This window comes from Copidosoma floridanum, unplaced genomic scaffold (assembly GCF_036245765.1).
Source record: "Copidosoma floridanum isolate Cflo_tuat_1 unplaced genomic scaffold, Cflo_Japanese_pri ptg000021l, whole genome shotgun sequence".
Taxonomy (NCBI): domain Eukaryota; kingdom Metazoa; phylum Arthropoda; class Insecta; order Hymenoptera; family Encyrtidae; genus Copidosoma; species Copidosoma floridanum.
In genome coordinates, this window is record NW_028321898.1 from 26,590,892 (window position 1) to 26,615,788 (window position 24,897).

The following is a 24,897-nucleotide window of genomic DNA, read 5'->3' on the forward strand; positions in this document are numbered from 1 at the left end:
ATGTCAGCATTTTTTTTTTTTTTTTTTTTTTTTTTCAAAGAAAAGAAAAAACAACTTAATTTCTTTCAAATACCAAAGATTTGAGAACGAGAGAAATTTCGCGCGTTCGCATTGAAACGCCGACGCAAGTGTAAGCGCAAACTCTCCACATCACTCCCCATCCTCGCTGCAATTGCACTCCACGTTCCCCTCCTGGCAAGGAGCCTCCTCACGCGGCGAGCGGTCCAGCCCCAGCAAGCCCTTGGTCCTCAAGTATCCCTCGACGTTCCGCCTGAGCTCGTCACCGAACTTCCCTGGATTGGCCCTCATGTACTCGTAAACAAAGGGCTCGGTCCCGGTGACGACGAACCAATGGCCAAACACGTTCAACCTCGCCCCAATCGCAAAGTCCTCGGGCGTGTAGTACCTGTCCTCCCCGGGTTTCGGCACCCGAACCGCCCCCAAAAAGCACCCGGCCATCCTCCCCGAGTTCCGGCGTGCCACCTCGTTTATCCGCACCGTGCCGTCGCTCAAGCTGTACTCGAGCACGAACTCCCGGCCCTCGTCCTCCGGCCTCACCGCCTCCATCTCCAGGCTGTAGCGCAACTTTTTCGGGAAATTGAAGAGCCGGCGCAACTCGTCCCTCGGCTCCCCGGCCAGGCGCTTCGCCGGGCCTCCACTGTTAGCTCCCTCCTCGGGCTTCTGGGGCACGGGGATACCGTCGGGCTGGCAGATCCTCAGCACATCCGCGTAGTACTTGCGGGTGAACCGGTCGCAGTCGAGGAGCAGGAACCGCCGGCCGAACACAAAGGCCGTCCCGCCCACCTGTATATATTCATTCGTTTTGCCTCGTATAAGTGACCATTCATTCGTTTTTCCATCGTGGTTATTATATGTATTATATATATATACCTTGAGATCTATCGGGCCGTAGTACTCGCGCACGTCCTCATCCGTTTTCTCCAGGTAGGCGGCCGGGTAGGTAGAGGGAAGGTCCTTCCAGTTCTTCGGTACTTTGGTCTTCTTGAGCAGCAAGCCGCCCCGGTCCTTGACGCCCGGCACCTTGGTCTCGCTCACGGAGATGGTGTTGTCGTCGAGGAAGTACCGCAGCTTGTACAGCTGGTCGTTCCACGAGGCGTCGAAGCTCAACGCCAGGCCGTTGTACTCGAGAAAGAGGAAGCGCTTGTCGTTGGCCAGGGACCGGCTGTTTTTGCTTGGTCCGCTCGACTGCTGTTGGCTTTTGAGGTGGCGCTCGCGGAGGTAGGGGTCTTCCGGCATCTCCTCGGGATCGTTGACATCGATGCCCTGGCTTTTTAGAAACTCGCGCGTGTAGCCGTCGCAGCTCACCGCTCGGTACACCACGCCGTAGATCTCTGCAACGACGGCGTACGCCACGTGTGGGGTGGGAGGAATATATCGGAGAAAGATCGGTAAAGAAAAAAAAAAAAAATCGGTATGCCTTACCGATGTCGATCGCGACGTTGAGGTCCTTCCAGTGGTAAAACTCCCCGGGCCTGTCGGGCCTTGGTATCCTCGACCTCTTGACGAGCTTTCCTTGGCTGAAGCCGGCGTTGTCGACCGATTTCTCCACCACCGCCATCGTGTCGTCCTCGAGATAGTACATTATGCGAACCTGCCGAACGCGGCAGTGCTCGTCGGCCGAGCCGAATATGCCCTGCTTGAAGTACGCGTTCAGGCGAAGGCTTTTGCGATCGAAGAGCACGTAGTGCGGCAAAAAGCGCTTTATCTCGTGGTCACCGTCGCGGGGACGGCCGTACGTCAGCGTTGGATCGTTGTAGCTTCAATTGGATCATGACCGGGGGAGGGTTTTGTTATTTGGTAATTCGAGGAAAAAAGGGAACGAGTATAGAAGAACAAAGATTTTGGAAACTAACTACAGTTATGACTTAAGAATATAAAAGGTATGTACTTATATTGATAAGTTGTGAATTTAAAAGGAAAAAAATTAGTCATTCCTGGAAATATTCCCCATTTTGGGTTATTATAATAAAGAGAGAAGCTCTATGACACTTTAAAAGTTAAAATTTTTACAAAAATTAAATGGAGATTATTGTGTAATAAAGAACGTAACCCGTGAATTTTTTTCGAAAACTTTGAATTGGCACGATTTTATTAAACCTCTTATCGTTACAAAAATTATGCGATGCAGTGTTTTTTTTTTTTTTTTTTTTATTAAAAAAAAATACACATTACATGCTTTAGCATAAAAATAAGTAGTGCATTATCTGGTATGTGTAATAAAATATGTCTACATATAGGTATATGTACTGAAAAATGTACAATTCATATATATTTTGTTGCTCTATTTATAGGGTGACTACATGTTTTCTGCCTTTTTTGGCCATTTGGGCATAAATTCCGAGATTACATCAGTTAAAATAATTTTTTTTTTTTTTCATGAATGTACTTCTAGTACAAGATCTGTATACGGAAAATATATATAATATACAAGTAGAACTGCAGATTTTTCTACATATACATATATGTAGTACATACTTCGCATCATTGTTACGAAATATTAAGCTATTCAACTTTTTACTGATGGTATACACCTTAAATAATTAAAATTTGTTGTTTACTTACACGGCGAGTCTAGCATTTCCCAAACAATCGTCACCACCGCAGTAAAGTGTAAAATCATCGTTTATCGTACGAAATCCATTGAGAAATTTAAATGTTTGCTTTATCCTGTAGTCCTTTGTCTGATGAGCGTCATAACAAATGGATTTTATATAATTTCATCGTATCAAATGTATATACCCGTGAGAGTTGAACGTAGAATACCAATTACTTAATTATATATTGCGTCATAAAATTATAGAAATAAATGTTTTTGCAGCTAGTGTTAAAAATACAATTTATTTGTACTAATCTAAAACATAGCAATCAACACGAATATTTACGTATACTTTCGCTAAAATTTAATTTTAACCTATCATCCGAACAATCCTAATTTCTCCCCAAAGTACACAAAAACGCAATGAAAAAACAAAAAAAAAAGAAAAAAAAAGTAGTTACCGGAAAAATTTCCTTGTACCACGCCCTCGCATTTTCCTGCTCGAAACAATTCGTACCGGTATCACTATACGGCGGTGACCTCGGAACCCTCCTCCGTACGGTCAAGGTTACTATTCGCGCTCGACAATGCCGCGAGTATATATTCTAAATTCAACTCCATTGCAAAAACACATGTACGTACCGTACTGTCGGAGAAATTGTAGCCAGGCAGAAGCGACAGACCCTCCATGATAAGACCCGCCGCAAATTCATCAAAAAGTGTATGTTTTTTTTTTGGGGGGGGGGGAGAGGGGAACAACGTCGATGTTTGGTGGTTACAATAAATCACAAAACCATCGTGTATCGTTCATGGCTATCGTCTTCCTTCTTTTTTTCTTTATTTCATTTGACTGAAAGCACTTATTTATTGAAAAAATAATATATATACATGTATGTATATCCACCTCATCGCGTTCAAAAATTCGATCAATTTTCACGCTCTCGCATTTGTATTAACCGACGAGAGTTTTCGTACTCTGTACATGTACAAATACTATAATCGTCCTCGTCATGATCCCACTTTATACTTTTGTCTTATTGTATTTTTGGTTCGCCGTCGCCTCACTGACGCCTTTTTCCCTATAGGCTCGTTACAGTAGTAATAATCACACAAAGTTACTCAAACCGTCTTACATCGCTATAACAACCAGCCTCTCTGTTTACACGTTTTATCGATTCATGTTCAGCTCCTCCGAATTTTTTACAAAACAAGCCACACATACTTGTACATGTTTTAAAATGACACAGATGCTTTATTTTTAACAACACGGAGGAGCGCTACCTTCACATTTATGTAGCATTTTATTTATCGCTTTATACTATTATTATCAATCAGCTGACGAGAGGGCATCAGAATTTTTTTTTTGTTTTTTCTTATACTATTAGTATTTAATTCGCGTATAATTTTGTTTCATAAGGATAGATGCATCGGTTTTATATTGACATTTCTCGTCTTTTTTTTTTTTTTTTTTAATTCCACATACTTACATGTTATATTCTTAAATACGTAGTAAGTAATGGGTAATGGAAAAATTAAAAAAAGAACGTAGTGAGGGAAAGCACAACTTTTTACATTGATTGTACGCGTAAACTATGTAAGCTCTGTTATTCAGAAGACTTGAGTATCGTACAACAAACCGGGATAACCTGATAATAATTTTTTTTTTTTTTTTTTTTTTTTTTTTTTAATACCCGTAATAACCACTTTAATGCATTCATGAATACTAATAAAATTATACTATTCATGTAACTACATATTACAATTAATCATGTACGACACATGGCTTTTTTACCCCATTATAGTTATGCTCTAAAGTTTTATAATTTTCCACCAATTTTAATAAACCATGACGATTAATATTTATTTTACTCACGATGAATTAAAACTATTGCCAAAAATCCTCAATCTATCTAAATATTTTTACTATACTTCTGATTCCATAAAGTACACCGGTTTCCCCAAACTTTGTCCTCTATTCAATTGTGTTAATTATTACGCAACCTTTGCAAGGATAACGCATATTTCAAGTAGCCCATAAATTTGCGGTAAAAAATTAAATAATCACTAATATATGAATAGTAAGTATAGTAAAAAAAATCGAATACATTTTAATTGATAATATTCATTTAATTAATGTGTTTAGTTGCAGGTTATCAGATAGGCTGGTGTATAATAATTTTTGATTAAATATTTTTTACAATAATTATTAAAATAACTCCTCGTGGGTGTTTTATATAAAAATTGCGATCAGTTATAATTTCGCCGTTTTTTGTTCTCTAGTTTTTTTTTTTTTTTTTTTTTTTTTTTTTTTTTTTTTTTTTTTACATAAATCATAGAAAAGTAGCGAAAGTAAATTTACAATTGAAAATTGCGTAATTTGTTGTAAAAAATTGTTATCGTTACACACAATGCAGGAAAGAAGTCCCTATGTTTCGGTGATTGTACTTCGATTCTAATCTTCACTGTAAAAGGTGCTCTTTCTTAACAATTAAACTAATACTTGTAAAAAAATCAATACTTTTTGGATTTCCTTCAAAGGTGATTAAAATATTATTTAATTTGAGTCATAGTGTATTAAATAAAAGGAGGGGGGAAAGAAATTCACGTAATACATATGCATATTTGGCGTGTATGCAATAATTTAACAATAAATAGTCCACACAGCATTACTCATTAATACAATGTGACGGTCAATAAACAGATGCACCTAGCCGGCTTTTTTCGCTCGAACACATACAAATACTGTAGTTCATCACTTTCATTTTATTATTTTCCTATACTTATTTATAGTCGTCAACTTTCAATGACTTCATGTCAACACTCATCACTTTGCAGATAAATATATAATATATATGTTACATATTGACAATAGTAGTTAGTGTGTGTGTATTACGTACGTGTTTAATATAATCACAGATGGTATGTACAATTTTGACGTCAGAAGGGTACAGTAATTATATTGGCTGTAAACGCTGAGAAAATGCATTTTGTGTCTGATGTATTTTTTTTATTTTGCATAGTTGAAAAAAAAAAAGGAATTATGATCTTGATGTTTCCCCTTTGCATGTCAATTTTCATTGTGTTGCAACTGCATAAGTTTATCTCGCAAGGGATTTAATTAAATTACGAAACTCTTACCTTAAATAATACTTCCAACATTCATTTAGAATCTTGAACTGTTTCGATCTCAACGACCATCTCGTAAAAATCGCAAACTATGTTTGAAAATACATTTTTTGCGAAATCGCAGCTTGCAGTATGTATATATATGTTTGCGATTGCAACTAAATGAATCACAGCGTTCGAGAGAGGCATTTAAACCTAAAAGTGCGAAAAAAAAAAAAAAAAAAAAAAAAAAAATAGAATCAATCACCTCTTCTCTCTTAAAAACCTTTTCGCATAACTGACACGATTTCCACAAACAACACTCGGACAAAAAGCCACTCGAAAAAATCCTTCGCAGTAAAAAGGGACACTCCCAAAGGGTGGGGGGAGCCGATTATTCATACACCTTACCATAAAACTATATACTATTAATATCATCTTTCCTATTGTTACAATAATTATCAATAACCCATTATTACTACGACATATGTTGTATAGCCCGTATGATGATCGCAAGGAAAACTCTTGATTAGCGTACATCGCACATGCCTACATATTATACATATTAATCATACTCTATCGTATAAGTAATAATAATAATAGTAACAACAACGAGGCTCTCAGACGTCAAATAGCTGGAGAAAGATGAGCATGCAGCCGGCGGAGAGTAAGCCGGCCACGGGCACGGTTATCAGCCAGGCGCCGGCGATGTTGCGGAACAAGGACCAACTGACGCCTTGGCAGCCCCGCGAGGCCCACCCGACGCAAACGATGGAGCCCACCTTGCAGTGGGTCGTAGAGACCGGCAGACCGGCTTTGCTCGCCAATAAAACCGTCATCGCGGCACCTACCTGTGGACACCGACCGGGGAGTTTTTCCCCTTATTATATTGTACGGCACCACTAGAAAGCCTCAAAAAAAAAAAAAAAAAAAAAAAAAAATAATAAATAAATAAATAAAAACCTTTTTTACCTCTATCGTGAAACCGGTGGTGGGGGTGATCTTTGCTAGATCCGAGCCAAGGGTCTCGATGACCCTGCGCCCCCAGATCCACAGTCCCGCGGAGATGCCGAGGCCACCGTAGAGCAAAATCGTGAGGGGCGTCTCGGCCTCCTGTTTGGCCGAGCCCTCGGCGTATATGGCCCACAAGGCGATGAGGGGCCCGATGGCGTTGCTCACGTCGTTACCCCCGTGAGCGAAGCTGCCAAACGCCGCGGTCAGTACCTGGAGGAAGGCAAACAGCTTCGAGACGTCCGGGTGCTCCGAGTCCATGACCGCTGCCTCGTCGAGGTCGCGCAAACCACCCGACTCGGCGTCACCGCCCGCCGCCGACAGCAACAGAGGACTCGCGCTGTTGTTCACCCGTAGCTGGCCCTTTGGCTCCTCGAGGTTCATTCTGGGGCCGATTAAAATTTTTTTTTTTTAACTTTCCTATTTCGCGTGTACATCCGAGCTTTTTGAGCTTTTCAAGGGTACGTTGGTATGGCATATCGCGAGCTTACGTAAATTCGCGTACAATGCATCATGGGTACCTATATATGTATAACGTACGTTTGCGACAATGAAACAGTTATATGCGTATAGAATACCTGGACGTGTCGGTGGTGGGAGCGCCGCGCTGCGAAATGACCGAGAGCGCGGTTGTCTCTTTGTTGTCGGTCGCGGCGTCGAGGTCGGGCAGCCGGCTATTGTTGCTGCTGCTGTGCGACATGATGATTTTCCTGCGCTGCCAGGGCACGACAAACACGTAGACGACAGCCGCGGAGACCAAGCCCGCGCCCAGGGAGAACAAGGCGCTCATGTGCCAGGGTATGTTGTCCAGGTTCAGAACTGCCGATGACACGCGAAATATTTCTTTATTGAGACCGAATGTACACGGAACCAGATCGGTATGGTTATCAAAACGTTTGCGCGTGTGAAACGGGATCGATGGTATAATTTTTCAGGCAGCGGTAAATAGAGGCGAGTGGATGTCGGGGGGGCTTACGTTTGGGCCCATCGTGGGCGATAGAGAGTATGTTGACGGCAACGGTGAGGCTGTAAGCCAAAGGCAGCGTTTTAAGGCCCTGATCGAGCGGCTTCGTCGAGCGCAGTATCATCTTACGGATCAGCCAGAATATCGATGAGGAGACGATGCCGCTCAGTAAAGGACTGACGAACCACGAGACCGCTATGCTCAACAGGGCCATCCATTTGACCTGCGAACAGTGCAACGATGTCAGATAATACACAGGCGCGTCTGATCCAATCGGTTGCGTAACTCTCATTGATGATACCAGTTCATTTGACAAAGAAAATGAAAAAAAAAAAACAAAAACAAAAAAAACATAAAACCTACTCCTGCGGTGCCTCGACAGACGAGCGAGAAGCCAACGACAGCCCCGACGATCGAGTGAGTTCCGGAGATCGGTAATTTGAACGCGGTAGCCACCAGCAACCAGATAGCCGAGCCAGCCAAGCTCGACAAGCTCCCCAGCATCAGCTCCTTCTCGTGTCCCTCGTACAGCGACACGTCCAGGATTCCCTTGCGCATCGTGTCGGACACCTATACGTTTAGTTCGTTAGTTGTTTGTGCATTATATGCACGCGCACACCACTAATAATAAAACATACACGCAGTGTACCAAGGGGCGGGGGAGAGGGTACGATGTTGCATTAAAAATACCGGCGCGCTTGTCATGGTTTATTGAAGAGGGCACGCTTGATTTTAAAAATGTAGACACGAGAGGCACAAAGTCGGTCGAGCGACCCTCTTACCTTGTATCCAATGAGAATAGCACCGGCGATCTCAAAGACCGTAGCGAGCACGCAAGCCTGGAATATGGTGAGGACCCCGGCGCCGACGCTCGTCCCAAAGCTGTTGGCGACGTCGTTGGCACCGATGCCGAAGGCCAAGATGAAAGCCACGATGAACCCGACCACCAGCAGCCACACCAAACTACTGTCGTACGGCACGATCGTCGTCATGGCTGCTTCTTCTTCGTCGTTCTTAACGATCTATCGTTCTCGCGATATTTTGGCGAAAATCGGTATGCCGATTTCTCGCTCTTAATCCTTTACGATGACAATAACGATCGTAATAATGATAATCCTATCCTATGCGAGACTCGTGTATATGTATAATATATTTATGTACACAATTGAACTTGAATTAATCGATATAACTTGTAAAATTCTTCGTTGATCTATCGACGAGTTAAAGATCGGCCTCTGTATATTTGTACACGTGGTTTTCAATCGTCATCATCATCATTATTATTTTTATTATTATGATTAGTAACAACAGCAACAACGTACGGATCAAACAAGCCTCGGCGGCTCAGCACCTTGTCTCAACGCACATCGAGAGTGACGATCGCGAGCGACATGTGTTCAGTTTTAATAATTGATCGTTTTGGTACCTAATATAACGTCACAATGAATCGGTAACGCGCTCCGAGCTGGACGCCCGTGGGATTAATACTGCAGTGAGTTGTACTGGAGAAGATGCGCGTCGTTATGTGACATCACATCAGAGGTGTAACGGAACAAAAAAGAGGGGCAGGAAGGGAGGGGTGGGTAATGAGTGACGGAAACACAGAGAGAGAGAGAGAGAGAGGAGCTTCTTATTCTCTCGTGTATTATTGGGAGTAGCCGTGGATCGGCGAGTTGTTGATGCCACCGGCGTTACAGCGGCCCGTAGCCGTAATGGACTCCTGTTTTTCGCACATCAGCGTCTCCGTCGTTGTTGTCGTCCTCATCATCATCTGCTGTTGATGATGCTGATGCACTGCGAGCTGATGACGATAGTCGTGGTCCTCGGGGCTAATCGGACGGCTGCCGATCTCGGCCACAATGTTACCGATGTCGACACTCTGTTTTTGCTGAAGAGCTTCTATTTTTGTAATGGTGTTGGTTGTTATCGGCAACGACGATGATGATGACGACGATGAGGATGTCAAAAATGGGCTTTTTATGTCGTCTCGCCTTGGTGGCGATCTCCGTGGCTTCCGCATCTGCAAGTGATCGTTGGTGTCATTATCATTGTTTTTGGGAAAGTTTTTATGTTTCGTCAATCGTGACAAATACGAAATGAAAAAAATATGGGGGAGGGGAGGAAAAAGTAAAAAACCAACAACCGAGTATATTACATAATCATGGCACCGAGACGATACGCATTACACGGGACGACGATGAGGGCCGATCGCGACGATGAGCATAGCTGCGTCGTTTTAACGAAGCCTAAGTGGATGAGGTGTAATTAAGCGCGGGTGTGCGTTATTCTATAAGATGACGCTCAAGTTCACGGGTCTACCTTACAATATACGTATAAGTATAGTTTTTCCGGCATCCTCATTTTCACTTGTGACTTGTTACACGAGCAAGTTTACCGATTTTTTTTTTTTTTTTTTTTTTTTTTTTAATTGTTATTTCCTACCACGTGCCAGTGCAAGCTCAAGTTGACGGACGCCTAATGACGGCGGTACAGGCGCGTGGGTGTTTGTTTTTGTTATTTGTGCGATTGAACATTTTTTGTCTCAGTTTCGGTGACGGAATCGAGCAGTGCGCGACAACAATTGCTATCATAATGACGATTCGCGTGGCTAATCGATGAAAAATCGAATGATTGATGACGGTAAAAACGCGTCGTTGGTGGTTAATGGTTAATGCACAAGTACATACATACAAGGAGCTGATGGTGATAAATACGCGACCTTCCGTTTGTTACAACGTCAGGATGGCAAGGTATAGGCACAAGTAATCAAACGCACTTACTGATAATTAAATTTGCAAAATATACATGCATACATACAAGTACGTCTATATCCAGTTGTGCACGGGCGTGCGTTTATCCTCTTTAAATGCAGACGTACATAAATATACAACAATGACTAATTTTTGGCAATTACCGATTCAAATTATTTGTCTGTACGTTCATATGTGCGTGTGCTTTTATTTTTATTATCATCCGGTCAATCGATCGATCGCGCATTACCGATCATGAGCAGAATTTTACTGTTTTTCCTCTTAAAGATGATTACTCGCTTGATTTACGTATATATGTATACATACAGATCCGAAAAACTTTATTTTCAAACAAGCGATGCTCATACAGAGTACAATCAACGCGGACGAAGAAAGAACGAGCCTGTATGTATATAGGATCTAATCCTTTTTCGCTTTGTAGGTCTCGGCGTACTTTCTCATCGTGTCCTTAATCTCGGGCCGTATTACTTGCACCGTTGTATGTTTTTTCTCGGAGCCTCTATCGATTCACACGGGAACTCGATTTCAAATCATCTCTCTCGGCTTGAACAATCAATCAAGCTTCCTTTTCGAAGAAAATTAAATCAAAAATTAAATTCGACAAGTTTGGCCTTTCATTTTGTAAAATCGTGCACGTTTAATGCGAATTTAATTCTAATGGGCGAGGTTACCAATGTATCCTTGCGGATTCGATTACTGTAATTTTGGTAAATTTATTCGACACTGTCTAAGAGCGGTAAATCAAGGCTTGAAAAAAATTTTTCTTTTATTTTTGATATCCTTAAACTTGCGCGTTTAACACCACCCGTTGAAAAAGTAAAATTGTCTCGAAACACGTTGGGTATACTTTTTTTAATTAAAAAATTTGTATACGTATATGAAAGAACTTTGGGCTCGTCATCGAAAAACATGTGCCTACATAAAAAACGAAACGCTATATATACTCGATAAAAGTTTCATGCTCCTACGAGCGAATATTCCACAAAAAAAAGAAAGAGAAAAAGAGAAACGTGAGCCGACAACCCTTCAAGAAGAAAAAAAAAAAAAAAAAAAGAAAAAAAGAAAAAAGAAAAGAGAAAAGTCATGCCAAAGCAAAGAGCCGAAAGTCGCGCGTTCACGTGTGCTCGTTTATACTCCGAGAATAATAAATCCTCCACTCGAGCGTATACAGAGGGACTTGATGGGCACTTGTTATGCATGGAACGAAAAAAAGTGCAAATAATTTTCTCGCAGCATCAGCCGATCGATGATTGCTCCGTGAGTGCACGTTAAAAATCTCCCACCCGGAAATCTCTCGCACCCGCGTGCCTCAAATCGATAAGCCTACATATGTACGTACACTGCATGGCCGTATCCTCCCCTCTGACTGACCCTGACGGTATATTATATGTATGTATATATAGTATGTATACTCAGATCACAGATGTACAGCGAAAAACTACGAGAACTTTCTCTGGAGAGAGTTTCGGGTGATCAGTAATACTTTTTTTTTTTTTTTTTTCTTTTTTTTTCGTAGAAAAAACATCAAATTAATTGCGTAGGTACTGCTTTGAGAACAGGACGAACAATTCCATCTTGGGTAAAATTTACCGCAACGGCAAGGCTTGAACATTTAAGAGTAAGGCGTGATCCGCGTGTAAATTATACGATATAAAAGTCATCTTATCTCTCACACTCTTTAAGCTCAATATCCCGCTTGTAGGTACCATATTATTATGCAGTAGCGCGAATAGATATAGAAAAATAGAAAGAGGGGGGGTGGGGTGAGAAAATCGACACCACAGCCCGGCTGTTGTACGCAGAGGATCTTACGATGGATACATGGCTGATGTATATACAATATATACAATATATATATAGGTACGATACAATATATTAAGATATTCGTGTGGCTTACCCCTACAAGAGCCTTTTCTCGACGACGACCTCATTAATTTCTATATACTCTTGTTGCACTCATCTCATGTGAGTACATGTACTTTCGATAAACAATGTACGCGTACACACACATAGGTATACGAAAAAACATGAAGAAACAATGTAGACGAAGGTATAAAATCCGAAGTGTGAAAAAAAAAAAAAAAAAGCTATTCCGCATCACCCGGACCGAGCACGTGAACAACACGCCAACAAGTAGGTATATGGCGGTATCTCATGTACACTTGTACGCACAAAAGTAGAAACGCAAGCGCGCAACCCCTGCGTACTCATGCAGGGTGCACGTGTATAGGGGATATACTACGGCTTGCACGGGAATCCGCAAAAGGGGGTTGCGATGATAAGGATACACACGGACCCAAATCTTGATGTATATCGTGCGTATAAACGACTTGCAACCCTCGAGTGTGGGTGTGTATGTATACATTATGTGAACGGATGAAAATCCGATGGTCCCCCGCGGAGAGAGAGAGACGCCTTGCGAACGCACACCCCAACGGGAATTCCTTCGACTTTGGCGTCCGCACGCGCGCGCAAGGATATCCTTCTCTCTCTCTCGCCCCTCTCCCTGATGTGTGTGGGTGTGTGTGGTGGTGGTCTCTCTGGTGCTTCCTTTTTACACAAGTATTGAATTTGCTACGAAATGCCGGCTCAGCCACCCTCGCCCCCTCCTCTGCTGCTGTGCCCACATGGACCGGCCGACCGTGTGCTCTTGAGGAAGAGAAAAAAAAAAGTTTTCTCCTGAAGCTGTTCCCTTTTTTCTTTTCTTATTTTATATACATGCAGCTAATGAGAGCGCTTTTTCTTTTTTGCTTCCTTGCGAAAATCGTCAAGATGGATTTGAGACTTTTTGATTGGGTTTTCTACGAAAAAAAAAAAAAAAAAAAAAAAAAGTACGGCTTACAATGTCGATTTGTTGGGGCAAATGTGGTTTCGATGTGTAAATGTCAGCTTCCCCTTTCGCATCTAAAAAGGGGAAAAATTCGTATTTCCCGAGAGCCGAGTTTTGCGACTAATCAAATCGTCTCCAATTTATTATTTCCAGCTTACTGCGCTACACTGGCGTTATTTACCATTTTTGTCCTGGAAAGTTTCCGCGGGGCGTTGAATATTTCACCTACAAGATATATCCATGTGTTGAAAAAAAAAAAAAATCGATGTCACATGTATATGTATAATTTTACGAGTGCGGCTCCGCAATAAATTTTTCAACTGGCGAGAGTATATAAGTATATACGCAAAAGCTGTTTTATTCGTTCGATTTGAGAGTTAAAACGAACACCTCCAAGTGGATGAATCATCTGATGCTGTTGATTGAAACTTAATTATCGGTTATGTATATACGTGAATACACTCGAAAGGGGATTCCGATCGAATTGTTGCTTGCACACAAGTACCGCTTGGCAAACAATGCATCCAAAGGCTTTTCTCCAAGTTGACGATTTTGATGTTTCGTCACGACTTTACCGAAGGAGTGTATATTCGCGCCAAATATGTACTCGAGAGACAAACAGTTGACTTGGTTTTTTTTTCATATTGGCTTTAATTGTTTCGCACACCAGATTAGCGATGACCATTGTAGATAGGTGCAGGTCGAAAAAAAGAAAACTGGGAGTTTGTAATTGAATTTTTTTTTTAACGTGACCTTCATACGCATCATAAATGGAAAGATCGAAGAAAATCAAAACTTGTACCGATTGCAAAGTGTTGCAATAAGGAGAGCCTTAAAAATTACAGCTTAAAGTTAATGCACACGTATCTTACTCACTACATTTTTCAGCTTTTCTCGAGAATTATAATTAATTACACGCTATTGTTCTCTGAAAGTCCCGAGGAAGAAAGAGCGTAATTTAAACGTCCAATAAGAGGCATTGAAAAAATTTAATACCCACACGATTTGGGCCAACTGACGCAATAAGCGTCCATGTTAATAAGTGTATACTGCACGAGGAACATCACACGTTGGAGCGACGTTTTTTTTTTTTTTTTTTTTTTTTATTCGTGCGTCATTAAACATTTTTAATCACACGATACAAAGTAAAGATCAATGAGTGTCAAAGCTCATGTTCGCACATGCATAAGTATACAATATACAAGAGGAGAAAGTCAGCACGCAAGCTCTCGCGTCTTTTGCACGCTTCGATTGAATTTTGACAATCCCCCGACGAGCTTTACTTATTCGGCTCGCGTATATACAGCGTCAGGAAACACATACGTGGGTATATACATGTACGTACATCTAGTGCAGGGCGGCAAAACAGAATTGCGTAACCCGTAATGTCTTTCTTCATTTTAGCCGTATCGATCTCTCTATATGCTCGTTCTCCTTGTCACCGTGTGTTATTGCTTGTTTGATGAAAGAAAGAAAAAAAAAAACAAGATAAAAATTCGCGATTAATATATAGTTATGTATACATGGAGGTTCGCGTGATTTCGCCGAGTTACCTTGTACTCGATTTTTTGGAACGTGAAGAACAAACACTCTTGGGTGCTGTCTAAAGTTAGTTTACCCTTTGCGCCCAAGTACATATATAAATCATTCATAATTTTATTTCATCGTAATAATACCATGCGTAGGAACGTCGCTATATACCTGTAAAATTGTACATTGAATAAATGTACGATTGCGCCAGTATGCCTCATTATTTATCGACGAGTTGAAAAGGCATTTATTTTTTAAGCGCCTCTTGCTTCTGCATCAATTTGCATGCGATTAGGATTACTGCCTGCAACAGAGCCCCCTCCCCCCCAAAGCTCGTCAAAGAAAAAATCGAAAGGAATTATAGTCACGACCAATAATCATCGTCGTCGACTCTCTTTTCTTCTCGTTAATCCGCTCGCAACGGACCAACGAGCGAACCAAAACTTATCTAACGAACTTAAAAAGCCACCACCGAGAATAAGAAGGAACACGCGCAAACCATTGCACACACGTATGCGTATATAGTCTTCCCTCCCACCTTGCGATGTGTGTTAAAATGACGAAAGTTACGAGGCCACGTACCTACATACGTAAAATAAAAATGCGCGAATTTTCAATGAAACGAATCAACGTGACCGCGTATTATAACTACAGAAAGTTTATCGTGTATTATACTCACCACTCGTATCGTCATCTCGTCGTAATATCTGATGACAGGCAATTGCACCCCTTTGCGATGATATTGTTCTTGTAATCTAGTGCACACTACTGTACTACAGAATGTTAGACTGTCCTCTTTGTCAAGTTGCAATTAGTATGAGATCTCGTGGTGAAAGAGAAGGCAGAGGTGGCCACGAGCCCGGTTCGGAGCCGCTACTAAAAGTCGACTGTTTGATACTTGTACACCTACCCTCCAGTCGACGCGTCGCCGACCTCACTTCTTCCACGGATTTATTGATCGCCGATGCGCGCGTTTATTTGTCCGTTTTACTGCCCTCTCGGCGACTCTACTCGCACGTACGGCATTGATATAATTATGCGAATGCCGCTACTTGCGTTGCGGCTGTTGATGCGGTATTGCAAATTTTCGATTCTTTGTAGATTTCAATGGGGTTGAAATTTAAGTTTTTTTTTTTTTTTTTTTTTTTTTTTTCGGGACAAACATTCGGGTAGGCTTGGATGATTAACGATTCCTTTTGAAGAGGATTTTTTTTTTTTGTATTTTGAAAGTAATGACATAATTGACTGGAAACATATCTACAAATCACATGTCTCAAATTGAAATGAAGACTTGAATATCACCCCATGAGTTTGGAAAAAAAAAAAAAAAATTATGAAATTCAAGCTGTACTTGAGAAATTAAAAATTAAAAATTAGAAAAAACGGACCTTTGTTGACAAATACATTGCTTTTAGTTTGAAATTTTATTCATTCACTTCAACTGCTCTATAATATATAATTTTATGTACAAGAATCGCCCTGAAAACAAGAAATTATCGCGATATTTTTGATAAACATATTGAAGAAATGTGTTATAAATCTTAGCTATATGTTGCTCTCATTGAATGTGATGTGCTAGGGCTGATTATTAATCACTTGCTTCCCACCGTTTTTTCTCTGCAATTTCGGCTTCAACTTCATCAATGTACGGTTGAAGGTATTTAACATCCTACAAAAATAAATTGCACTTGGTAAACATGGCAGACACAACAGGCAGTGATTTTGATCTCAAAGGTTAAAAAATCCGCTACACTGAATAACTTTCTTAACAAGTTAATATTAGTATGTAAATTAATAATACATGAATATCAAACTTGCCTCCTCTAGTTTGGTCCACTGTTCTTTGGGCAGGATGTCATTTCTCAGGCTCAAATAACCAGCGCGAACAATTCGAAATACACGTTCATCCTGGAGGTGCTGGGGCAATCTTCGCAGAGCTTCCTTCACGACTTCAGTCTCATGAATACAATCATCACGCATAAGACCTACACAAATTCCAAATTTGACACAATAATCGACGTCAAGGTTAAGTTTCCTACAAGTTGTCAACAAAGCAATGCCCATCCCTTTGACAATAATCAAGAATACGTAGACTTACCATACTGATTGAATCCAGATTTGTTGTAGAACCATTGCTGAAAGTTAGGGCCTGCAAAGAGTAACAAAAACAATTTTAATTAAATACACTGATCATGCAAGTAGGTATCAAAGTCACAACGTTATGTAAGGCAAAGTCTGAAGTTGGAGAGCAGACGTTTTTCTAGTTGTAAATAAAGGTGCAAGCTCATCATGGGCATCTTAGTGGTTGTAAAGAAAAAACTCACCGATTAGTTTGTTCGGCGGCTGATCGATGATGTTTGGCCTCTCGCTGAATTGTCGCGCGACCTGCATGAACGCCCTACGCATCATCTTTAGTCCTTTTGAAGGATCAAAGTGACGACGACGATGCTCTTTTTCACCTTCTCTTCGGGATCCTAAATAATATGTCTATATTGCGTCTCGTTGTGTGGGTCAGTTTTTGCGCCGTGTTGTCTGCTCGTCTGCTCCTGCTGTGCTTGTGCGCTGCTAAGTTAGTATTCTACCCTTATCTTCTTCGTCGGTCAAACAGAAACCTTTTTTAGCGCGTCCCTTATCATCGGTTGGTGTTTTTCAGTTGTTTATTTGCGTTTATTATAATTTGTTTTACATCAAAAACTGTACTTATTATCTTTAAACAAAATGGACAATGCTCTACAAATTGTGTTTGTTGTGCTCTCTGGGTCTCTGGGTGCAAAAAAATATAGAAAAATTGCGAACAGAAAATGACCACAGTGCGCATGCGTTTTGGAATATTTGAACTTAACTTCCGTTGGCTACGGAAACTGCACATCGGAAAATATATATTTCTTAATAAATAGTAATCATTATTCCTGGAAAATAAAATAAAAAACGAGTGTTGAACAAAAAAATATACCATTTTATGAGCTGAGGGTGCGATAATGCAATCAAAATCATGTAAAAACTGCTAACATACGGCGAGTATTTCGCGAGAGGGAAAGTAGTCTAGTAGTCAGCGAAGACGATTGTGGCGCGCGATAGCTAACACACTCTCACAAGAGTCGCCGTGGTGGGAGAGCCGAGGTTATAAAAGGCTTCGCTCCGACTCCACTTCCTTCAGAGTAGAGTTGCCTCCAGTGAGGTTGTGTCCCCTTTTTAATAAAAAAATAGGTCACACAACCCACCGCTATAACCGTGAATTAACTCTCCGTGTAAATATTAAAAAAAAATAAAAAAAAATTTAAAAAAATTACAAAAAATCAACCAAAAAAATCGTAAAACGTGACTAAGAAAATCAGTGGAAAGTGTGAGAAGAGCAAGCATCGTCAATAAGATCTAAAGCGAATAGAGAAAGATTGGATTGAAAAGACACAGCTTGGAGAAAAAAAAGTAACGCAGTCGGAAACGTTTAATATTCCCTAAAACGTATCCTCGAGTAGGTAAACCATATGCTATTCGTTTTTTTTACCTACGTGTAATTCGTCCCCTCCCCCGTCTCTTTATACATCCAACTATCTTTCCAGCTTGCATTTCTCAACAAATGTCGAACGCCAGCGCGCGTCGACATGTCTCTCTCTTTAGGCCACATACTCTCTCTGGTGGTGGATATACTTTCATAACCTCACCTTTTCATTTGTCTTTGCAAAATTTGAAAAAAACAAAAGAGAGAAAAAGAAAGGGGTCTTGATAAACAACGAAATATCTACTTTATCATTTTTTTTCTAGATATTATCAAGAAATAACAGAAAACAAACAACGTAAAAAAAAAAAACAGAAAAACAATCGAAACAAGTTAAACTCCTCCCCCCAAAAAAAAGGAAAAATCAACATAAGAAAACCAATTAAGGTAAACTAAAAAAGAGAAAAAAGAGAAAACAAGAAAAAGAAATCAAGATGAATCCTGGAGCGCCAAATTACCCGATGGCCTCGCTCTACGTGGGCGACCTTCACTCCGACATCACCGAGGCTATGCTGTTTGAAAAGTTTTCGTCGGCTGGACCCGTACTTTCCATCCGCGTGTGTCGTGACGCCGTCACCAGACGTTCCCTCGGATACGCCTACGTCAACTTCCAGCAGCCCGCTGATGGTGAGTTTTTAATTTTATCGTTATTTTCATTTTTATTCATTAAGTAACGATCATGTACGTTATCTCTGATTCAGAGGTATATCAGAACAGCATAAAAATTCTGTGTAATTCCAATGATTCATCGAATTCTCAGAGATCAGTTACAAGATGTTACACTTTAAATTTCTCTTAAAACTAGACAATACCACGTGCTCACGTATCCAAGAAACGTCAAGCTTTAGTCCACGGCAGTCTGTGTAGTGCCTGCAGTAATTTCTTCGGAAAAAAAAAAAAATTACATAAATAAAGTAAATTTTTGTTTCCTGGATACAGCCCAAAGCCACTTACATTTTTCACACAGGGATATTCGACACGTGCTCATACATGCCCGCCATCTTGAAAATTCTTCCTTTTGCACGATGCGCATGCATGTGCGCTCTCTTTCGCTACTCTTCTGTGTGTATCTTTTGTACGGAAGCCCGGTAACGACATCGTGCGTGCAGGCTTGAAAGCTAGCTTGCATGCGTGAAAGGTATCGAGTTGCAAGATTGCATGCATGAAAGGTAGCGAGTTTCGTTTTACACGGAAATCTCCGTGTGTTGGTACACCTCCGGCCATATATGTATATGTCTAGTTTTTGTTTTGCTTAGATATCAAACGTCAATGAGAAGGCTCTAGTCTTAAGAAAAATGTATTTTTATTAATTTTTATTTGTCAAAAATGCCCAGAATGATGTCATGTGTGCAGGCTTCAAAGTTATTTTGAGATTCATAGTAACCTACATCCATTGATGAAGCTACATTTTTTTCTTCTGTTTATATCCAAATATTCCAAATTATTAATAAATTAAACAAATATTTAGAAAATTAAAATTGATTCTCTATAGAAACATTTTTTTTTGTTCGTTCGACAAATAAAAAGTAAAATAGGATCCACATGCACTATTTCTTAAACTAATCTTTGTATATATTTCTAATAAATATATTCCAACTTGAATAGATTAAATAAAATATAAGTTTTCTGTGACAGTGTTATTGTAACAGTATTGAATTATTATACTTTAACTATAATTTCATAGTGTTGACTGTAGACTTAATTGTCAACTCTACTTGGGACTCTGCACTTTTAACGTCTCTTGATTAGATTCATCTTGAAGCAAAAAGGTAAGTTTGGAATAAGTTTATGCTTTAATTATTAACGAGAAAAAAAAGGGATCTAATATTTCAAACAGGAAAAACCAAATCAGGTTTCAGGAAAAAAGTTTGAAGGTTATGTACTGTATGAGTACTTAAAAGGTTAATAATTTAATTTTTCCTGTTTGAAATATTAGATCCCTTTTTTTTTCTCGTTAATAATTAAAGCATAAACTTATTCCAAACTTACCTTTTTGCTTCAAGATGAATCTAATCAAGAGACGTTAAAAGTGCAGAGTCCCAAGTAGAGTTGACAATTAAGTCTACAGTCAACACTATGAAATTATAGTTAAAGTATAATAATTCAATACTGTTACAATAACACTGTCACAACTGTCACAGAAAACTTATATTTTATTTAATCTATTCAAGTTGGAATATATTTATTAGAAATATATACAAAGATTAGTTTAAGAAATAGTGCATGTGGATCCTATTTTACTTTTTATTTGTCGAACGAACAAAAAAAAATGTTTCTATAGAGAATCAATTTTAATTTTCTAAATATTTGTTTAATTTATTAATAATTTGGAATATTTGGATATAAACAGAAGAAAAAAATGTAGCTTCATCAATGGATGTAGGTTACTATGAATCTCAAAATAACTTTGAAGCCTGCACACATGACATCATTCTGGGCATTTTTGACAAATAAAAATTAATAAAAATACATTTTTCTTAAGACTAGAGCCTTCTCATTGACGTTTGATATCTAAGCAAAACAAAAACTAGACATATATATATATGGCCGGAGGTGTACCAACACACGGAGATTTCCGTGTAAAACGAAACTCGCTACCTTTCATGCATGCAAACTTGCAACTCGCTACCTTTCATGCATGCAATCTTGCAACTCGATACCTTTCACGCATGCAATCTAGCTTTCAAGCCTGCACGCACGATGTCGTTACCGGGCTTCCGTACTTTTGCCCCCTCTCACTTGCTCCAACGATGCTTATCGAATTTATTATATACGCGTTTCTGTTTTGATATGGGTCCTTATGATATGACATTGAAATCCTGAAAATTTGCACCTAAATGTTTTGTACATGTTCTAAGCGACCGTGTAAACAAAGGTAGTTTATAGTAAAGTTCTATATAACATTTGATCTAACTTCTATTTGTGTTTGTAAACGTATTTTTAAATTCCGTGAACTCTTCAAATTCTGTGGAATTTATATTTCGCCAACGTTAGTGCGAAACAATTACTTTGCAATTTTTCCTTGTGTCGTTGGCTTATCTTGTTATTACAACTTCAGAGATTATAATTTTTCCTTTAGAATTAAAATTAAACGTTGATGGCCATTCTATAACTTCTTTTAGATCAACTTAATTGTAAATTTTATACTTTCAATGCTAATCGATTGATGGAAAAAAAAATTCAGTTTCGATAATGCGCCATATGGCTTAGCTTAACTTCGTATCATTGTGACTTTAATAGTCAAATATGTCATTAATGAAAGTAATGTCATTCAAATATATGTCTTGCATTCGTGTTAAAAATATTTTTAATACAGCTATTAAAATTTGATGCAACCATCGAAAAATTGTACATTTTATACTTTCTAAATCTTTTTCATGCCCTTTAAATTAATTCGGTCTATCAAGAAATTGTAGAAACGTTGTATTTGCGAGCTTATTCACAAAGCGTTGTAGCTAAGTCGGAGATAACGCGCTCGCGCTACTACTCGCCTTTCTCAAACGGGCGTCTTACGTACCTGTTTACAGTCCATATGGCTCTGGCAACTTTTGCGCAGCTGGCTTTTTCCGTCAGTCAATGCCGAACGTCGAGTGCTTAACTCTTTCCTTTCACTTGTGCCTCATGAGTCACACGCACACACTTGTATAAAGAGGTGCTGACTAGATAATTTTTGTTGACAAATACCTGATCGTTTTCAACTTCTTTTATATGATTTTTCAGAGTTTGGAGATAAGTCGTTCAATGATACAAATGTTTTGTTACACATTTAGCTTGTCTACGAAATTTAAGATCTTTCAAAATTTCCGAACATATTGCAGCTTTGTACTATGAAAATTATTTATTTAATAACATCCTAGATGTAAACAAAAGTGTTAACGCTCTTTGTTAATTCGAATGATTCGTAACTTGCCAGAATTGGTATGTTATTATGAATTGTATTTCTTTGTTTGTCTGCTCAATTGAGTATGCAAATATTTCATGAGTTTGTAATTTATGAAAAGATATTCATCTTAAAAGCCCGATGCCACATGAAATCATTTTAATTTTAAAGATTGATACTATTCAAGAGGTTGTTTGTCAGTTTATAAAAGTTGCTATAATTATGATAAAAGTAATTCATAGAACCTCTATTTTGTTTTTTCAGCGGAAAGGGCTCTTGATACCATGAATTTTGACATGATCAAAGGACGGCCGATCCGTATAATGTGGTCGCAACGTGATCCATCGCTCAGGCGATCTGGCGTTGGAAACGTATTCATTAAAAACTTGGATAAAAATATTGACAATAAAGCCATGTACGATACATTCTCGGCTTTTGGCAATATTTTGAGCTGTAAGGTCGCCCAAGACGAGACAGGTGCGTCCAAGGGCTATGGCTTTGTGCATTTTGAAACCGAAGAGGCTGCCAACAAATCAATTGACAAGGTCAACGGAATGTTGTTGAATGGTAAAAAGGTATGCTCTTAAGAAATACACTTTTAAATATAATATTGCTCTTAAGAACTACAGTTTTAACATGATTGCTAACGTCAACTGTCATTGTGCAGGTTTATGTTGGCAAATTCGTTTCCCGCAAGGAACGTGAAAAGGAACTTGGCGAAAAGGCCAAGCTTTTCACTAACGTTTATGTGAAGAACTTTGGCGAAGATATGACGGATGAAAAGCTCAAGGAAATCTTCGAAAAGTATGGTACCATCACGAGCCATAAGGTGATGAGCAAAGACGACGGAAAATCACGGGGTTTCGGCTTCGTTGCTTTTGAAGACCCGGTCGCTGCTGACCACGCTGTAGCCGAGCTTAACGGCAAGGATCTTGGGGATGGCAAAATTCTCTTTGTCGGTCGAGCACAGAAGAAGGCTGAACGCCAGCAGGAGCTGAAGCGCAAATTCGAGCAGCTTAAGATAGAAAGGCTAAGTAGGTACCAGGGAGTCAACCTCTACGTCAAAAATCTTGACGACACGATCGATGATGAACGTCTGCGAAAGGAGTTTGCTCCATTCGGAACAATTACATCGGTCAAAGTTATGATGGAGGATGGACGCAGCAAAGGCTTTGGTTTCGTTTGCTTCTCGCTACCCGAGGAGGCGACCAAGGCCGTGACCGAGATGAACGGCCGAATCGTTGGCTCGAAGCCACTCTACGTGGCACTGGCTCAGCGTAAAGAGGATCGTAAGGCCCACCTTGCCTCTCAATACCTGCAACGCGTCGCCAACCTCCGCATGCAACACATGGGCCAGGTCTTCCAGACCGGTGGTGCCAGCACTGGCTACTTTGTGCCCACCCTACCTCAGCCCCAGCGATTCTATGGACCGGCTCAGATGGCTCAGATTAGAACCACTCCGCGCTGGCCTGCCCAGCCCGTGCGACCCAATGCTCAAGCAGGCAACACCGGCTTCACCACCATGCAGACCCAGTTCCGTACTGCCCCGCGCGCTCCATCTGCCCAAGCCAATGCCATGCGCAATCCCATCTCCGCCAGACCCATCACAGGTAGTTATTTAGTTGAAAAAATTATTTCGATTAAATTACTTGCAAAGTTTATTTTTAGAGAGAAAGGAAAAATATTATACTTTTGTGGAATGGTGACTAACGTATTGTGTTCCTTCGTTTTAGGTCAACAAACTGTGCCAGGAGCAACTAACATGCAAAATCGCTCAATGGCAGGTCCAGCTGTCGGCGTCAATCCCCAAGGTCGACCATCAAATTACAAGTACACACCTAACATGCGCAATCCACCTCCGGTGATGGCCATGACCCCTGTCCAGGCTCCAACACAGCAAGCCGTGCACATCCAAGGCCAAGAGCCACTGACCGCATCCATGTTAGCCGCCGCTCAGCCCCAAGAACAGAAGCAGATGCTGGGTGAACGTCTCTTCCCGCTTATCCAGTGCATGTATCCCAATCTCACTGGAAAGATCACCGGTATGTTGCTGGAGATCGACAACAGCGAGCTTCTGCACATGTTGGAGCACGGGGAGAGTCTCAAGGCCAAAGTTGAGGAGGCCGTGGCTGTGCTCCAAGCCCATCAGGCCAAACAGGCTGTTGCCAGCAAGAAGGAGTAAATTACTCTCCTTGTTGATTATTACGATCGTCTTTCTTTCTTTTGTTACATTCGACTTAGTCCTTTTTTTTCAATTATGACGTTCGCGGTAATTTCCGTGTTTTATTTTTCTTTTTACAAGCTAATTTGAGTATGTTTAAATCAGTGTATTATCGTTGAGTTGACTTTATATGGAAACTATCGCTCAATCATCTCTTTTCTTATTTGTTAAAATCACTTAGATCAGCAACTTGAAAAATGCAACCAAAAAAATATTAAATGCACGGCGTTATCCTCAGTTATCAAAAACAAAGATTTAACAAATAAGTGAAAGACAAACTGCGAGTGATGTAATTTTCCTTTCATGATTCTTTGATTCGAATTTACTCGACTTTGCTTGTAAAAACAAAAGAAAGATGGAAATAACCATCCAAGATAATCATCGTTCGGTGTTACTTTTAATCAATTTTTTTTTCATTTTCCTTTGAAATTTATCTTTTATGAATCAAGAAGAATCTATATTTGTGAAAACTTCGAAAAGTATATTTGTTCAATAAGTTACAATAAAAAACAGTAAACAATAACTTGATGCG

The 24,897-nt window shown here is 40.1% G+C and overlaps 5 protein-coding genes across 7 annotated transcripts; 1 reads left to right on the top strand and 4 right to left on the bottom strand.

Moving 5' to 3' along the window:
- Positions 1–18: 18 nt before the first annotated feature.
- Positions 19–3,247, bottom strand: LOC106639086 (EF-hand domain-containing protein 1). The gene is made up of 5 exons (XM_014352535.2): positions 3,200–3,247; positions 2,584–2,702; positions 1,444–1,778; positions 892–1,352; positions 19–804 (listed from the first exon to the last, which is right to left on the bottom strand). Exons 1-5 carry the CDS (start codon positions 3,245–3,247, stop codon positions 151–153), a joined length of 1,617 nt encoding a protein of 538 aa, XP_014208021.2. The 3' UTR covers positions 19–150.
- Positions 3,248–6,053: 2,806 nt separating this feature from the next.
- Positions 6,054–8,772, bottom strand: NaPi-III (Na[+]-dependent inorganic phosphate cotransporter type III). Its single transcript, XM_089594296.1, has 6 exons — positions 8,420–8,772; positions 8,001–8,207; positions 7,650–7,860; positions 7,252–7,492; positions 6,635–7,058; positions 6,054–6,513 (listed from the first exon to the last, which is right to left on the bottom strand). Exons 1-6 carry the CDS (start codon positions 8,627–8,629, stop codon positions 6,283–6,285), a joined length of 1,524 nt encoding a protein of 507 aa, XP_089450422.1. The 5' UTR covers positions 8,630–8,772; the 3' UTR covers positions 6,054–6,282.
- A 475-nt stretch (positions 8,773–9,247) lies between these two features.
- LOC149374236 (uncharacterized) lies at positions 9,248–15,631 on the bottom strand. Its single transcript, XM_089594298.1, has 2 exons — positions 15,448–15,631; positions 9,248–9,657 (listed from the first exon to the last, which is right to left on the bottom strand). Exons 1-2 carry the CDS (start codon positions 15,460–15,462, stop codon positions 9,283–9,285), a joined length of 390 nt encoding a protein of 129 aa, XP_089450424.1. The 5' UTR covers positions 15,463–15,631; the 3' UTR covers positions 9,248–9,282.
- Positions 15,632–16,173: 542 nt separating this feature from the next.
- LOC106639158 (cytochrome b-c1 complex subunit 7) lies at positions 16,174–17,308 on the bottom strand. The gene is made up of 4 exons (XM_014352620.2): positions 17,093–17,308; positions 16,867–16,917; positions 16,587–16,753; positions 16,174–16,437 (listed from the first exon to the last, which is right to left on the bottom strand). Exons 1-4 carry the CDS (start codon positions 17,175–17,177, stop codon positions 16,357–16,359), a joined length of 384 nt encoding a protein of 127 aa, XP_014208106.1. The 5' UTR covers positions 17,178–17,308; the 3' UTR covers positions 16,174–16,356.
- A 605-nt stretch (positions 17,309–17,913) lies between these two features.
- On the top strand, positions 17,914–24,888 carry pAbp (poly(A) binding protein). 3 transcript variants are annotated; one of them, XM_089594110.1, is made up of 5 exons: positions 17,914–18,244; positions 18,531–18,891; positions 22,409–22,719; positions 22,812–23,757; positions 23,878–24,888. In XM_089594110.1, exons 2-5 carry the CDS (start codon positions 18,699–18,701, stop codon positions 24,324–24,326), a joined length of 1,899 nt encoding a protein of 632 aa, XP_089450236.1. In that variant the 5' UTR covers positions 17,914–18,244; positions 18,531–18,698; the 3' UTR covers positions 24,327–24,888. The 3 variants fall into 3 exon arrangements, with proteins under 3 accessions (XP_089450236.1, XP_014208058.1, XP_023246310.1); XM_014352572.3 differs by having other exon boundaries at positions 22,812–23,754; XM_023390542.2 differs by having other exon boundaries at positions 17,914–18,240; positions 22,812–23,754.
- Positions 24,889–24,897: the final 9 nt, after the last annotated feature.

Bases quoted from the DNA above. Each gene is read 5' to 3' on its own strand.
- LOC106639086 (XM_014352535.2), bottom strand. From the start codon at position 3,247: ATGGAGGGTCTGTCGCTTCTGCCTGGCTACAATTTCTCCGACAGTACG. The intron at 1,779-2,583 runs GTAAGTAAACAA...ATCCAATTGAAG, and splicing joins GGAAATGCTAGACTCGCCGT to CTACAACGATCCAACGCTGA. The intron at 805-891 runs GTATATATATAT...GAATATATACAG, and splicing joins ACGGCCCGATAGATCTCAAG to GTGGGCGGGACGGCCTTTGT.
- NaPi-III (XM_089594296.1), bottom strand. From the start codon at position 8,629: ATGACGACGATCGTGCCGTACGACAGTAGTTTGGTGTGGCTGCTGGTG. The intron at 7,861-8,000 runs GTAGGTTTTATG...CACTGTTCGCAG, and splicing joins TCTGTCGAGGCACCGCAGGA to GTCAAATGGATGGCCCTGTT. The intron at 7,493-7,649 runs GTAAGCCCCCCC...TGTCATCGGCAG, and splicing joins CGCCCACGATGGGCCCAAAC to TTCTGAACCTGGACAACATA.
- LOC106639158 (XM_014352620.2), bottom strand. From the start codon at position 17,177: ATGATGCGTAGGGCGTTCATGCAGGTCGCGCGACAATTCAGCGAGAGG. The intron at 16,918-17,092 runs GTGAGTTTTTTC...TACTCTTTGCAG, and splicing joins GCCGCCGAACAAACTAATCG to GCCCTAACTTTCAGCAATGG. The intron at 16,754-16,866 runs GTAAGTCTACGT...GAATTTGTGTAG, and splicing joins ATCTGGATTCAATCAGTATG to GTCTTATGCGTGATGATTGT.
- pAbp (XM_089594110.1), top strand. From the start codon at position 18,699: ATGAATCCTGGAGCGCCAAATTACCCGATGGCCTCGCTCTACGTGGGC. The intron at 18,892-22,408 runs GTGAGTTTTTAA...TTGTTTTTTCAG, and splicing joins CTTCCAGCAGCCCGCTGATG to CGGAAAGGGCTCTTGATACC. The intron at 22,720-22,811 runs GTATGCTCTTAA...GTCATTGTGCAG, and splicing joins TGTTGTTGAATGGTAAAAAG to GTTTATGTTGGCAAATTCGT.